Source organism: Citrus clementina, unplaced genomic scaffold (assembly GCF_000493195.1).
Source record: "Citrus clementina cultivar Clemenules unplaced genomic scaffold, Citrus_clementina_v1.0 scaffold_5, whole genome shotgun sequence".
Taxonomy (NCBI): Eukaryota; Viridiplantae; Streptophyta; class Magnoliopsida; order Sapindales; family Rutaceae; genus Citrus; species Citrus x clementina.
The window spans coordinates 23930044-23944021 of NW_006262201.1; the positions used below are offsets into that span (position 1 = coordinate 23930044).

Sequence of the window (13978 nt, forward strand, 5' to 3'; positions counted from 1 at the left end):
CAGAAAAATGACTATCTGATGTCTGGCTTATAGACTTAGGAGCTACCTGGCACATGACCTCTCGGAGAGAATGGTTCCACACATATGAACCTATCTCAGAAGGATCTGTATATATGGGTAATGATCATGCCTTGGAGATCGCTGGTATTGGTACTATCAAAATAAAAATATTTGATGGTACAATTCGCACAATTGGGGAAGTACGACATGTCAACGACCTAAAGAAAAATCTATTGTCTTTGGGACAAATGGGTAGTCATGGGTATAAAACTCATGTGGAGAATGGAATTATGAAGATCGTTAAAGGCGCGCTTGTATTGATGAAGGCAGAAAAGATCGGTGCTAATTTATTCATACTTAAAGGAGAAACACTACAGGAGGCTGATGCGTGTGTCGCATCAAATGGAGAAGAGTCAACGATGATGTGGCATCTCAAACTTGGCCACATGTCAGAACAAGGTTTGAAGATTCTCTCTGAGCGAAAATTGCTTCCGGGGCTCAAATCGGTAAGTTTACCATTTTGCGAGCATTGTGTTACAAGTAAGCAGCATAGATTAAAATTCAGTAGATCTATTGCTCGAAGTAAATGCATTCTAGACTTGATTCATTCTGATGTTTAGGAATCACCGGATATATCCATTGGAGGTGCAAAATACATGGTGACTTTCATTGATGATTCTAGAAGATGTTGGGTGTATCCAATTAAGAAAAGTCATATGTATTTCCAATATTTAAAGAATACAAAGCGCGAGTGGAACTTGAATCTGGTAAAAAGATCAAGTGCTTGAGGATAGATAATGGTGGAGAGTATACAGACGGCAAGTTTCTTGCTTTATGTAAGCAAGAAGGTATTTAGAGACAGTTTACGGTGGCATACACTCCTCAACAAAATGGAGTGGCAGAGCGGATGAATAGAACTCTTACAGAACCGATAAGAGTTATGTTGAGGACTGCTGGTTTACCCAATTCATTCTGGGCAGAAGCAGCCAAAACTGCCTGTTATATAGTAAATCGATCGCCATCTACAGCTATTGGGCTGAAGACAGCGATGGAGATGTGGATTGGAAAGCCAGCTGATTATTCCTACCTACATGCATCTGGATGTCTTGTGTACGTGGTGTACAATGCCCAAGAAAGAACAAAGCTGGATCCAAAATCTAAAAGATGTATCTTCTTGGGATATGCTGATGGAGTAAAGGGGTATCGTCTGTGGGACCCCACTGCCCACAAGATCGTCATCAGCAGAGATGTTATCTTTATAGAAGATCAACTGCAAAGGAGAGATGAAAATGATAACAGTGTAAAAGAAAAGTCAGAGACTATACCGGTATATGTGGAAAATAATCCAGAAGATTCAGATTCTTCTGAAGCAACACCAGAGCACGAGGAACAAGAACCAGTTGAGTCCGAGGCTCCAGAAGTTCGTCGGTCAACTCGTGAGAGACGACCGCCAACGTGGCACTCGGAGTATGTCACAGAGATCAACGTTGCATACTGTCTTCTAACAGAGGATGGAGAGCCTTCAACTTTCTATGAAGCTTTAAACAGCTCAGATGTTGCTTTGTGGATGACAGCAGTGCAGGAAGAAATTGAAGCTCTACACAAGAGCAAGACATGGGAACTTGTACCACTACCACACGGAAGAAAAGCCATTGGAAACAAATGGGTCTACAAGATCAAGCGTAATGGCAATGACCAAGTGAAGCAGTTTCGTGCAAGATTGGTAGTGAAAGGATATGCTCAGAAAGAAGGTATTGACTTCAATGAGATATTTTCGCCGGTGGTTTAACTCACAACAGTCAGAATAGTCTTGGCAATGTGTGCTACATTTGACCTACATCTAGAGCAGTTAGATGTGAAAACTGCATTTCTTCATGGAGAACTTAAAGAAGAAATATATATGCTCCAACCAGAAGGTTTTGCAGAAACATGAAAGGAAAACTTGGTTTGCAGGTTGAACAAATCTCTATACGGTCTCAAACAGGTGCCGAGGTGTTGGTATAAGAGATTTGATTCCTTCATCATGAGCCTTGGATACAATAAACTAAGTTCAGACCATTGTGTATATTACAAAAGGTTTGAAGATAATGATTTCATTATTTTGCTGTTGTACATGGATGACATGTTGGTAGCAGGCCCCAACAAAGATCGAGTCCAAGAATTGAAGGCACAGTTGGCTAGGGAGTTTGAAATGAAGGACTTGGGACCAACAAACAAGATTCTAGGGATGAAAATTCACCGAGACAGAAATAACAGGAAGATTTGGCTTTCGCAGAAGAATTACTTGAAGAAAATCTTGCGGCGCTTCAATATGCAAGATTGTAAGTCAATTTCTACCCCACTTCCTATTAATTTCAAATTATCCTCAAGTATGTGTCCTAGCAATGAAGCAGAGAGGAAGGAGATGTCTCGAGTACCATATGCATCAACAGTGGGAAATTTAATGTTCGCTATGATATGTACTAGACCAGACATTGCACAAGCAGTGGGAGCAATCAGTCGATACATGGCGAATCCTGGTGGAGAGCATTGGATAGTTGTGAAGAGGATTCTGAGATATATCAGAGGAACCTCAGATATTGCATTATATTATGGAGGATCAGAGTTTACTGTCAGGGGCTATGTGGATTCAGATTTTGCAGGAGACCTTGATAAAAGGAAATCCACTACTGGTTATGTGTTTACACTTGCGGGAGCAGCTGTAAGCTGGGTTTCGAAACTGCAGAATGTTGTGGCTTTATCTACAATAGAAGCAGAATACATGGCAGCTACACAAGCTTGCAAGGAAGCTATTTGGATACAAAGATTATTGGAGGAGCTCGGGCACAAACAAAAGAAAATTTTTGTGTTTTGTGATAGTCATAGTGCCTTGCACATTGCAAGGAATCCAGCTTTTCATTCCAGGACAAAGCACATAGGAGTTCAGTATCACTTCGTTCGAGAAGTAGTGGAAGACGGAAGTGTGGATTTACAGAAAATCCATACCAAGGAGAACCTAGCAGATGTTTTGACTAAGCTGATCAATGTTGACAAGTTTATCTGGAGTAGATCCTCTTGTGGCCTAGCAGAAACGTAGGCAGCATGATTATGGCGAAGCAGAAAGGATGGTGTAGAGATTGATTGTTTTTCAATCTAATCTCCAAGTGGGAGAATGTGGAAAATAGCACCACCTTTCCTAGAAGGTGGTGCCCACCACTTTTCCCTGTTTTGAATGCGGTTGTTGCACTCTTTGAATCAACAAAAACAAAAAGAAGAAGGATTTGGTGCCGACCAAAGAAAAAAAAAAGAGAGAAGAAAAAAGAGATGCCGGGCCGAAGAAGGAAAAGAAAAAAATAATAATTAAATAATTGATGAATAGTGCCAAAACTTGCTCTATAAATAGAAACGAAGAGAATGAGCAAATTCATTCCATTGAGAGAGAAGCATTTCTTTCTTTTAGAGTTGAGAGTATTAAGAGTTTAATAAACTCTTGAGTGATTAGTGTTCTGAGAGTTTGGGTGTATTGGGATTTTGGGAAATGAGCTAAAATACTACAATACTTGTAACTCCTTTTCACTAGTAAAATGTTTCCTTCTGTTTTCGCCCGTGGACATAGGCTAAAAGCCGAACCACATAATTTTTAGTGTCCATTTTTGTGCTTGTTCTTTATTTTTCTTCCAATTTTACTTTAGCTGCGTGTCTGCTTCACCTATCAATTTCCTAACATTTAAAACAATGCTTAAAAACAAATTATCATATTCATATAAAACTAGTTTTGGCTCTTTAAACCATTAAACATGAGCTTCCTGAATAGCAAAGCATATCAGTAAAACTATAAAAAAAGAAAAAGAAAAATTAAAACACTTGGAGTAGAATAAAGTACATCAGTGGCCTTATCTAACAACTAGTTAGTACACTTGCGGAATAAATGGTTGGTAAAGTCGAAGAGTTTATGAAGTATAACAAACAAGTACGTTTATCAAATTTAGAGATGATTTAAAATTTAATATTGTTTATCTCAACTTCCCTGAATGTCTGGGTACTCATATGAATAATTTAAAATAAATCAAGCACTAGAGACAAACTTTAATGTTGTCATCAATGGTGCACTTTCCTTTGTAAGCATACGTTGACATTTTAAAGCAAAATATTCTGATCCATCCGTAATGTATAAGAGCTTTGCCATTTGAATATACGACATTGCAATTTTAACATGTAATTTAGCAGATAATAGTCACGTATGGACCTGTCCTAATATCCAAATAAGATTGAAAAACTAAATTGTAGATCAAACACATAAAAGTTGATCATCTATCCTTTCAATATTTATTTTTAATAAAATCAACTTCCAACTTGTAGGCTTGAATAAAACAAGTGATAACCTGAATTCCCAAAAGAGAGAGTTAGGCAATTGTACATTATTTATGCCTTGGAGTCTTTTTGTTAAACACATGATGTGTTAACATGAAATGAACACCTTAATCATTTCAAACAACCAAATTAAGTACATGATGGCTCTAGTGGAAAAGGTACAGAATGCGAAATTACAAAATGTAATTATAACATTATTGAAAAATTTTAGTGAGTCAACAATTGAAAGTATATTGATCAAATTGTAATAGAACATAAATTCATATAAGTAAACAACAAGTAAAAGTTAGTAAACAGGCTGCAGTAAATCGTTGGAGCAGCAATAAAATAAACAATAGAAAAGAAAATGAAAAACATAAAGTTTAGAAAAATCCCGAGGCCTGTTAAACAACAGTCTCCTTAAAACAGATTTACCACTATTACGGTGCTTTTAGGTTTATTGGTATCTGTTTCTCAGGATACAACGGGAACAAATTATTCGTCAAGCACGCACAAATAATTTTGGCAAACAGTAACAATGCAGAATCTCGATCAAAACAGAACGTCAGAGGAGGAAAATTTTTTTTTTCAAGTGCTCTGTGTGTTTGTTGTGTATAAAAGAGAAAATGAAGACTCGCTTTTATATACATGAGGGTATGTAATTGTTGAATAATAAAATTGAATATTTGAATTTAATATTTGATTTAATTTGCTTCTGTAACAGCCCATTTGAATTAAAAATATTCAATTTTGTAACAGTTCAAAATTTATTCACAAATCAAAACTGCTTTTGATTTTTAATTGTGCAAAACTGTTACAAAATTTAAAAGGAAAGGAAATAAAAAAACGTGGCCATGCAGGCCTGGATGATTTTGGGCCGACATTTGTGTATGCAGGACGTGTGGACATACACGAGTTCAACCAAATTGGGCTTGGATTTGCACCCCCCTGCACACGCGCGAACGGAGAGAGTCTCTATCTTTAAAATTCTTACTCATGTATGGATGATTATCTATATATAAACACAAATCATTTAGCTTATTTTTCCCTCATGGGATAAGTTTCCATTTCCTTTCAAATTTCCAACTACAAAAGTGCACTTTGAGAGTCAATTTCTCATTCACCTAAGCATCATTTTTAGTATATAAATATACCATTTCGAAGTGTTCACAGAGTAGAATCCGAACCTCTCCAGATTTTCAACTTTCGCTAAGTGGGTCCCACTCAAAATGTGCCCTTAAAATAGCTTCCTAATATGTTATTTTTTCAACAATCCCCCACATGAATGAAAATTGGCAGTAAAACAAAAAACCGCTAAATTTGACATCAAAACCACTTTTGACCTTAATGATTGATAACTCTATGAAATGAGAGTTATTATGGCAATTTTAGACTTAAATCAAGATCACTTAGAGAGTAAATGATGTGTTTTTATTGCATTTTTGTTACATTTTGCATAAACATTCATTTTAGTTTAGTCTTAATAAGTTTTGCTTGATTTAAAGTAATTCGTGCTCAAATTGTGTGCATAATTGTAGGTTTCAGAAGCTTATAATTCATGGAAGGAATGTCGATGCAATAGGTTGGCAAAAAGGAGGAAGAACATGACTATAAAAGAATTGAAACAAATCTGGAACAGTACAGTTGTTGTAGCAACCATTGCTGTAGCCGTTGTTGTAGCAATCCTGGAACAACGACAGAGAAAATTCCACGCGGGATACTTGCAGAATTGCGATCTGCAGTTTCCTAATCTGACTTATGCGCACCTTAGGCTTCCGTTTACCCTAATTTTCAGTTATAAAAGAAGCACACATCATAAGGAATAGAGAGAGCCGTCACCCAAGGAGAAAAACACAAAGAAACAAAAGAAAAACAAGATTCAAGAGAGAGATTAAGGGCTGCACAAGAGGAGAATTTGCATAAATCAATTGGGAGCTCAATCATTCTTATTCTTCTATTGCTTTCTCGTTTTCTATTTATTTATGGGGATGTGTTTCATGGCTGAAACTTTGTTCTTTATTTTTCTTTTATAAACCATGAACTAAATTTATTTGTGGTTGAGTGATAAACAATTTTGATAGTTTATTGACTGAATATATGTGTTGCTGCATGTTTGCTGTAGCAGTTTGTTTTGATAGTATTTATTTTTATTCGTTATTTCGGTTGATCACCCATTTAATGATACAAGTTATGAGAGAGCCGCAAAAAGGCCTATCTTAGTGTAACATATCAGAACAATACTTGATCTTAAATTGAGTTTCCCGGATTAAGTTTTACTTGAGTCCCAAAAGGGCCATGCTTGATTTAAGATTAGTGATGAACTAGACATAAGGATTCACCTTGTAGGGTAAATAGAACCTAAGCGTGTAATGCTATGTCTTATGTTGGCATAGCAACTGATCATTGTTAGGTTGCATATAGATATAAGATATCCAACATGCGACGGCTAAGGATACATAAGAATTCTGCCTAAAATGTTGTAGCAACCGAATCAAACATTAGAAAAATAGTCAAGACCATTAAGAAAGTTTATTCACTCAACTACTTTATAATCCCATTGATTTTATCCTTGAGATTGAAGTGATAATTTACTTTGTTGCATTTTATTTATTGCGTTTTTATTTTAATTAGTATATTAGTTTCATCAATTGTTTATCTTAATTTAGACACAAAATCTGCACTGTTACGATTGCTGTAGCAAATCTGATAACATTAATCCCTGTGGAGACGATCTTGAATACTCATCACTTTATTACTTGTTGTGTACACTTGCACATTGACACCAATAGCATTAGTATTTATACACCAACAATGATCGAGTTCACTGAATCGAAATCTTGCATAGGATAGGTAGGTCTCATCCTTTGAACCTTCCCTTGTGATAGTATATTTACTTTACTAGCTAATCAGTAGATGCGATGTCTTTGAACTGTTATGCCGTTTGTGTAAACGATGATATACTACACACGGATATCGCTCTTAACATTGTTGAGTTCTAATGGTTATGTTCGTTTTGGCCTTGAACATCTACCTAGTTCTACAAGAGTTTCTAAGAATTGAACCCTTATCAGTTCCTTTTTAAGCGACCCTACTTCTCTCTCACATATCTTAATTAAGAGTAACCCGCATTACTCCATTTGGATTTCTGACGTATAAGAATCATTAAGAGCCTAGCTTAACCTTTCCCATGCGAGCATCATTGTTTCATCGTAGAAATGGTCAAAGAGGTAACCCTCACAAGAATATGACCCCCACAGTGATCCAACTTTAGTCTTTAATAATTAGGTTGTCCTTTGAACCTAGATCTTGGGATCTCCAGTCAACTAAGTTGCGTATTCCTTCGTTATTGACTTATCATTCTAAGGGTTTTAGTCCCATTCCCCTCAAGGATTTTTCTACTAGCTCTTGTTTTAATCCTTTGGTTAGTGGATCCGCGATGTTATCCTTTGACCTTCCATAGTCAATAGCAATAACTCCAGTAGAAATAAGTTGTTTAATGGTATTATGTCTACGACGTATGTGTCTAGACTTACCATTATACATGTTGCTTTGTGCCTTACTAATAGTTGATTGACTATCGCAATTAATACAAATTGTAGGCACATGCTTTGGCCACTTTGGAATACCCTCTAAAACATTTTGTAGCCATTATGCTTCTCACCATATTTATCTAATGTAATAAATTCATATTCCATTGTAGATCTGGCAATTATTATCTGTTTAGAAGACCTCCACGATACAACTGCACTTGCTAGTGTAAACACATACCTACTAGTGGGTTTTGAGTCTTTTATATATGAGATCTAGTTAGCATCACTATACCTATCTAATATGCTGGATACCTAGTATAATGAAGTCCATAGTTATGAGTGTATCGAAGATACCTGAGTACTCTTATGATAACTTTTCAATTATCAGCTCCTAGATTACTCGTATATCTGCTAAGTTTACTTATTGTATAGGCTAAGTCTAGTCTAGTACAGTTGTTGGTGTATAAATACTAATACTATTGGTGTCAATGTGCAAGTGTACACAACAAGTAATAAAGTGATGAGTATTCAAGATCGATGCCACAGGGATTGATGTTATCAGATTTGCTACAACAATCTTAACAGTGTAGATTTTGTGCTAAAATAAAATAAACAATTAATGAAACTAATTTACTAATTAAAATAAAAACACAATAAATAAAATGCAACAAAGTAAATTATCACGTCAATCTCAAGGATAAAACAATGAGAATATAGAGTAGTTAGTGAATAAACTCTCTTAATGGTCTTGACTATTTTCTAATGGTTGGCTCGGTTGCTGCAGTATTTGCTACAGCACTGGGCAGAATCCTTATGTATCATCAGCCGTCGCATGTTGGATATCTTATATCTATATATAACCTAACAGTGATTAGTTGCTATGCCAACATAAGATATAGCATTACACGCTTAGGTTCTATTTACCCTACAAGGTGAATCCTTATGTCTAGTTCATCACTAATCTTAAATCAAGCATGGCCTTTTTGGGACTCAAGTAAAACTCAATCCGGGAAACTCAATTTAAGATCAAGTATTGCTTTGATATGTTCCACTAAGATATGCCCTTTTGCGGCTCTCCCCTAACTAGTATCATTAAATGGGTGATCAACCAAAATAATGAATAAAAATAAATACTATCAAAACAAACTGTTACAACAAACATTCAGCAACACATATATTCAGTCAATAAACCATCAAGATTGTTTATCACTCAACCACAAATAAATTTAGTTCATGGTTTGTAAAAGAAAAATAAAGAACAAAGTTTCAGCCATGAAATACATCCCCATAAATAAATAGAAAACGAGAAAGCAAGAGAAGAATAAGAATGATTGAGCTCCCAATTGGTTTATGCAAATTCTCCTCTTGTGCAGCCCTTAATCTCTCTCTTTAATCTTGTTTTTCTTTTGTTTCTTTGTGTTTTTTTCCTTGGGTGACGGCCCCCTTTTTTCCTTATGATGTGTGCTTCTTTCATAGTTGAAAATTAGGGAAAACGGAACCCTAGGGCGCGCATAAGTCAGATTAGGAAACTGCAGATCGCAATTCTGCAGTTATCCCGCATAGAATTATCTTTGTCGTTGTTCCAAGATTGCTCCAGCAATGGTTGCTACAGCAACTGCACTGTTCCAGATTTGTTTCAACTCTTTTGTAGCCATGTTCTTCCGCCTTTTTGCCAGCCTATTGCATCAACATTCCTTCCATGAATTATAAGCTTCTGGAAACCTACAATTATGCACAATTTGAGCACGGACTAAACTAAAATGAATGTTTATGTCAAATGTAACAAAAATGCAATAAAAACACATCATTTACTCTCTAAGTGATCTTGATTTAAGTCTAGAATTGCCATAATAACTCTCATTTCATAGAGTTATCACACCCCCAAACTTAAATCGTTACTTGTCCTCAAGTAATGACAACAACACTCACTCTGTAATCACACAATCATGCAACAAATAACTTAACTATGTCATCAAATTTGCAAGGATTCTTCCACCCTCAAATCACACTCTTAATCATACAAAATTGCCATAGTAGTTCAGTTCTAGACGTAGGCTTCATTCTGTCCAAAGTGTGTATGTGCCACTTTGATCAAATTCTAGAGGTGCTACAACATGGCACAAACTTTGTATACAATTCAGAGGTAGAACACAAATATATTCACATATGGGGGAGCAGAACTCACAATTATATTCAAACTGTGCTACAACAATAATAATTTTTTTTTTCAGTTAAACCCTTCAATGCAACATTAAGCTTTCATGTGAATGCCTATCACTTGTAATGACGACACCCAATTACTCATTCAAAGTACATGTCAGAGTTGCTACAGCAACGCATTCAGGATGTTATATTTAGGTCATACCTGTGGACACCTTTGACTCAAGGCTGAATATGGGGCTCATGAACAGACCAAGTTACTCAGTATTCTAGGTAGCAGACCTCTTTATAATCATTTTTTTTCTTTTCTTCTTTTTTTTTTATAATTGCTGCAGCACTGCCCGTAGCTCATGTTGCCTTTAGACTCAAGTTTGCATATGGGGTGCATACTCAACCCTGGTTACTCAGCAACTTAAACTATTGGAGCAGAATTTATTTCATAACAGGCACAGTCCAACAAAAATTTTTCCCCAAACTTGAGATATTTTATACTCTTTTTTTTTTCTGGCTCTGCTACAGCATTCTCATAAAACTCAACCAAAGTCTAAGTGTCGGGACAGAAGTTCAACCTTCATCTATAACTATTTTTACTTGGCTTTCTCATAAATACTGAATAACACTCAATTTATCTTCATTAGGTTTTCAAATCCATACACAAATATTAGATAACAGAGCTTTACACAACACAAGCATAAACATATGCACTCAGAAACACAACCCCCCCAAACTTGAGTGGTGTTGTGTCCTCACAAGCACACAAAATAAAACCACATAAACTAGACATGCATACACTAAATAAAAGGACATGCAGAATGAATTAGAAAATTAAAACTAAATGAAAGAAAATTTTTGCAGCAAGAAGTAAAATAAACTAGCGGTTAGGGGTACTGCTATGTTGCTAGAAGCACTGTTGCAGCACAGGCCATAAAGGGGTCACTTCTTCTTTGATCCACTTCTCAAACACTCATCATAAAATTTGATCAATCTATTTGCTGCTGGAAAAGCAAGAAATGCCTCTGTTGTTTGAGAATCTTCTGTTATATGTCATGTTGTAAGTGATGCTGCAGCAATTCCTTCATGTTCTTTTTGCCCACATTTTTTTCTTACTGTAATTTAATACAAAAACATAAAAAAAAAAAATTAGATGCACACTTAAAATAACAAAAAGACAAACTAAATAATTTAAAAGCTAAATTCATGCCTTAAAAACTTGAAACAACTTCCCTTATTGGGTTGCCTCCCAATTAGTGCTTGATTTTAGGTCTTTCAGCCTGACTTTTCTTGTTTGCTCAACCTGGATCATTCAAGAACATATCCGTCTTTAGGCTGTTCACATCATCTCTCATACAGTGCTTCATTTTCGACCCATTAACCTTGAATTCTTGTTGGTATGGGGTGAGTTCCCTTTGTTGGATTTGCTCGTCAATTCTGAAGGGTTGCTTCTCTCCTGACCATGTTATGTTAGCTGCTTCATGATCTTCACCATCAAGTTCTTCCAATGTTACAGCATTGATTGCTTCCTCACTGCAGCAACTGTGTAATTTCTCTGCTACAACAAAGTCCACAACACTGATAAAATTACAATCTTCAATCTCATCGGAACTCTTCATGGCATCCAGCACATTGAATTTAACTTGCTGGTTATTCACCCTCATGGTTAATTCTCCTTTTTGAACATTAATTAAAGTCTTTCCCGTGGCTAAGAAAGGTCTCCCTAGAATGATTGGCACTTCTTTGTCTGCCTCAAAGTCTAGCACAATAAAATCTACTGGAAAAATAAATTTATCCACCTTCACCAACACATCTTCAATCTTACCTTCTGGATATACATGAGATCTGTCAGCAAGTTGTAAAGTCATTGTTGTTGGTCTACATTCACCAACTCCCAATTGCTTAAACACTGATAAAGACATGAGATTGATGCTAGCCCCTAAATCACAAAGTGTTTTGCCACTGTATTTAGTGCCTAGGGAGCATGGGATTATGAAGCTTCCTGGATCCTTCATCTTCTGCGGTATCTTACTCTGAAGCATTCGGCTACACTCTCGTGTTAGAGCAACTGTCTCAAATTCTCCAAGTCTTTTTTTCTTTGTCAAGATATCTTTCAAAAATTTCACATAATTTGGCATTTGCTCTAGAGCTTCCACAAAAGGAATATTGATATGTAGTTGTTTCAGCACTCCTAAGATTTTGTTGAACTGCTTATCTTGTTGCTGCTTCTGAAATCTTTGAGGGAAGGGTGGTGGGTGTCTAAACTACTGTGCTGCAGCAGGTTGTGCAGGCTACTTCTCTTTTGCTTTACTCGGTTCTGTTGATGTTAATGTTGTAACTGCCTCACCGCTAAGTGTTGGATCATAACTTTCTGCAAATGTTGTAGTAGAACTGTGTCGATTTACATTTTGAAAAGTGAAAAATTATGACTCCTTCTCTACTTGAGTGTCTTCTTTACCTTTGTTGGAATCAATTCTCCTTTTTAGTACACCAATTGAACTATCAATATCTTTTCCAGATCTCAAGTTAATCACTTTGCAGTGCTCTTTCCCTTCTCTTCTTGGGTCTTCTGTGTTGCTGGGTAAACTGCCTTGAGGTCTGTTGCTTAATGCTACAGCAAGCTGTCCAATTTGATTTTCCAAGTTTCTCAAAGATACAGTATGACTTTGGACAACTGCTTCATTCTTCACAATATAATCCTTAATCAAACCTTCAAGGGAGCTGAGTTGATCATTGTTGATGCTTCTTTGCTCTTGATTTTACTGATAAAATCCACTAGGTTGAGCAAGTCTGTTCTGTCCACTGAATGTTGTAGCAGGTTGATTCTGATTACTCCATGAAAAGTTCAGGTGCTGTCTCCATCCAGGGTTGTAAGTGTTTGAATATGGATTGTCCTGGTTCTGTCTATTGAAGCTGCCACATAATTGACTGAAATTGGATTCCCAGGACAATTGTCGAATAAATGCCCTTCTCCACAATAAACGCAAGACACATCAGAAATTTGGTTAACAGTTGCTGGAGCAATACTCATAGCCTTTACCAGCTTTGTTAATGAAGCTACTTGGGCTGACAATGCTGTCAAGGCATCTACTTTATGAACTCTTGTTGTTCCTCTTGCTGCAGCTTGTCTGGTTGATGGCCACTGATAGTTATTGTTGGATATCCTCTCCAAAATTTCATAAGCCTCATTGTAAGACTTAGATAACAAGGCCCCATTTGCTGAAGCATCCACCATCAATCTAGTGCTTTGGTTGAGACCATTATAGAAAGTTTCCAACTGTATGCAGCAAGGAATACCATGATGAGGACATCTCCTGAGTAACTCCTTAAATCTCTCCCATGCATCACACAAGCTCTCATCTTCAAGTTGATGGAAAGATGTGATCTCGTTCCTCAACTTTGCATTCTTGGTTGGCGGGAAGTATTGCATCAAAAATTTATCAGCCAAATCATTCTATGTAGTGATAGAATCTAGTGGTAGAGAATTCAACCATGCTCTTGCTCGATCTCTCAAAGAAAACGGGAAAAGTTTGAGTCTCAATGCTTCCTGCGATGCTCCAGCAATCTTGAAAGCATCACTCACTTTCAGAAATAACTTAAGGTGTAGATGAGGATCTTCGGATGGCAAACCATTAAATTGCCTCACTGTTTGAAGCATTTGAAACATCACGGGTTTGAGTTCAAAATTGTCAGCTTGAACGTCGGGTCTAACTATTCCCGGATGTATGGCTTGAGGAGTCAACACTACGTAGTCTCGAATGGCTCTATCTCTATCGTTCGCCATGTGAATAATGTTGTTGTTCCCTGGTTGCCTTTGAACACATTGATCATTCAGACTTTCATGTACATTGACTGGTTGTATCCCCTCTCAACGGTTCAAGTTTCTCAAATCTTACAAATCATCAATTGCTACAGCAGCTTGTAATTCCCGATGCTCTCTTCTCAATCTCCTTGCAGTTCTTTCAATT

At 36.6% G+C, this 13978-nt stretch overlaps 1 protein-coding gene and 1 non-coding gene across 2 annotated transcripts; one reads left to right on the forward strand and one right to left on the reverse strand.

Moving 5' to 3' along the window:
- Nucleotides 1-11308: 11308 nt before the first annotated feature.
- On the reverse strand, nucleotides 11309-12052 carry LOC112098054. Its single transcript, XM_024183662.1, has one exon. The coding sequence runs from the start codon at nucleotides 12050-12052 to the stop codon at nucleotides 11309-11311; it is 744 nt and encodes a 247-aa protein (XP_024039430.1).
- Nucleotides 12053-13303: 1251 nt separating this feature from the next.
- On the forward strand, nucleotides 13304-13410 carry LOC112098690. The gene has a single exon (XR_002905799.1). It is a non-coding gene; the product is annotated as a small nucleolar RNA R71 (small nucleolar RNA).
- Nucleotides 13411-13978: the final 568 nt, after the last annotated feature.

What these genes read in the sequence shown, in the direction of transcription:
- LOC112098054 (XM_024183662.1), bottom strand. Translation starts at nt 12,052, where the DNA reads ATGCTTCAGAGTAAGATACCGCAGAAGATGAAGGATCCAGGAAGCTTC.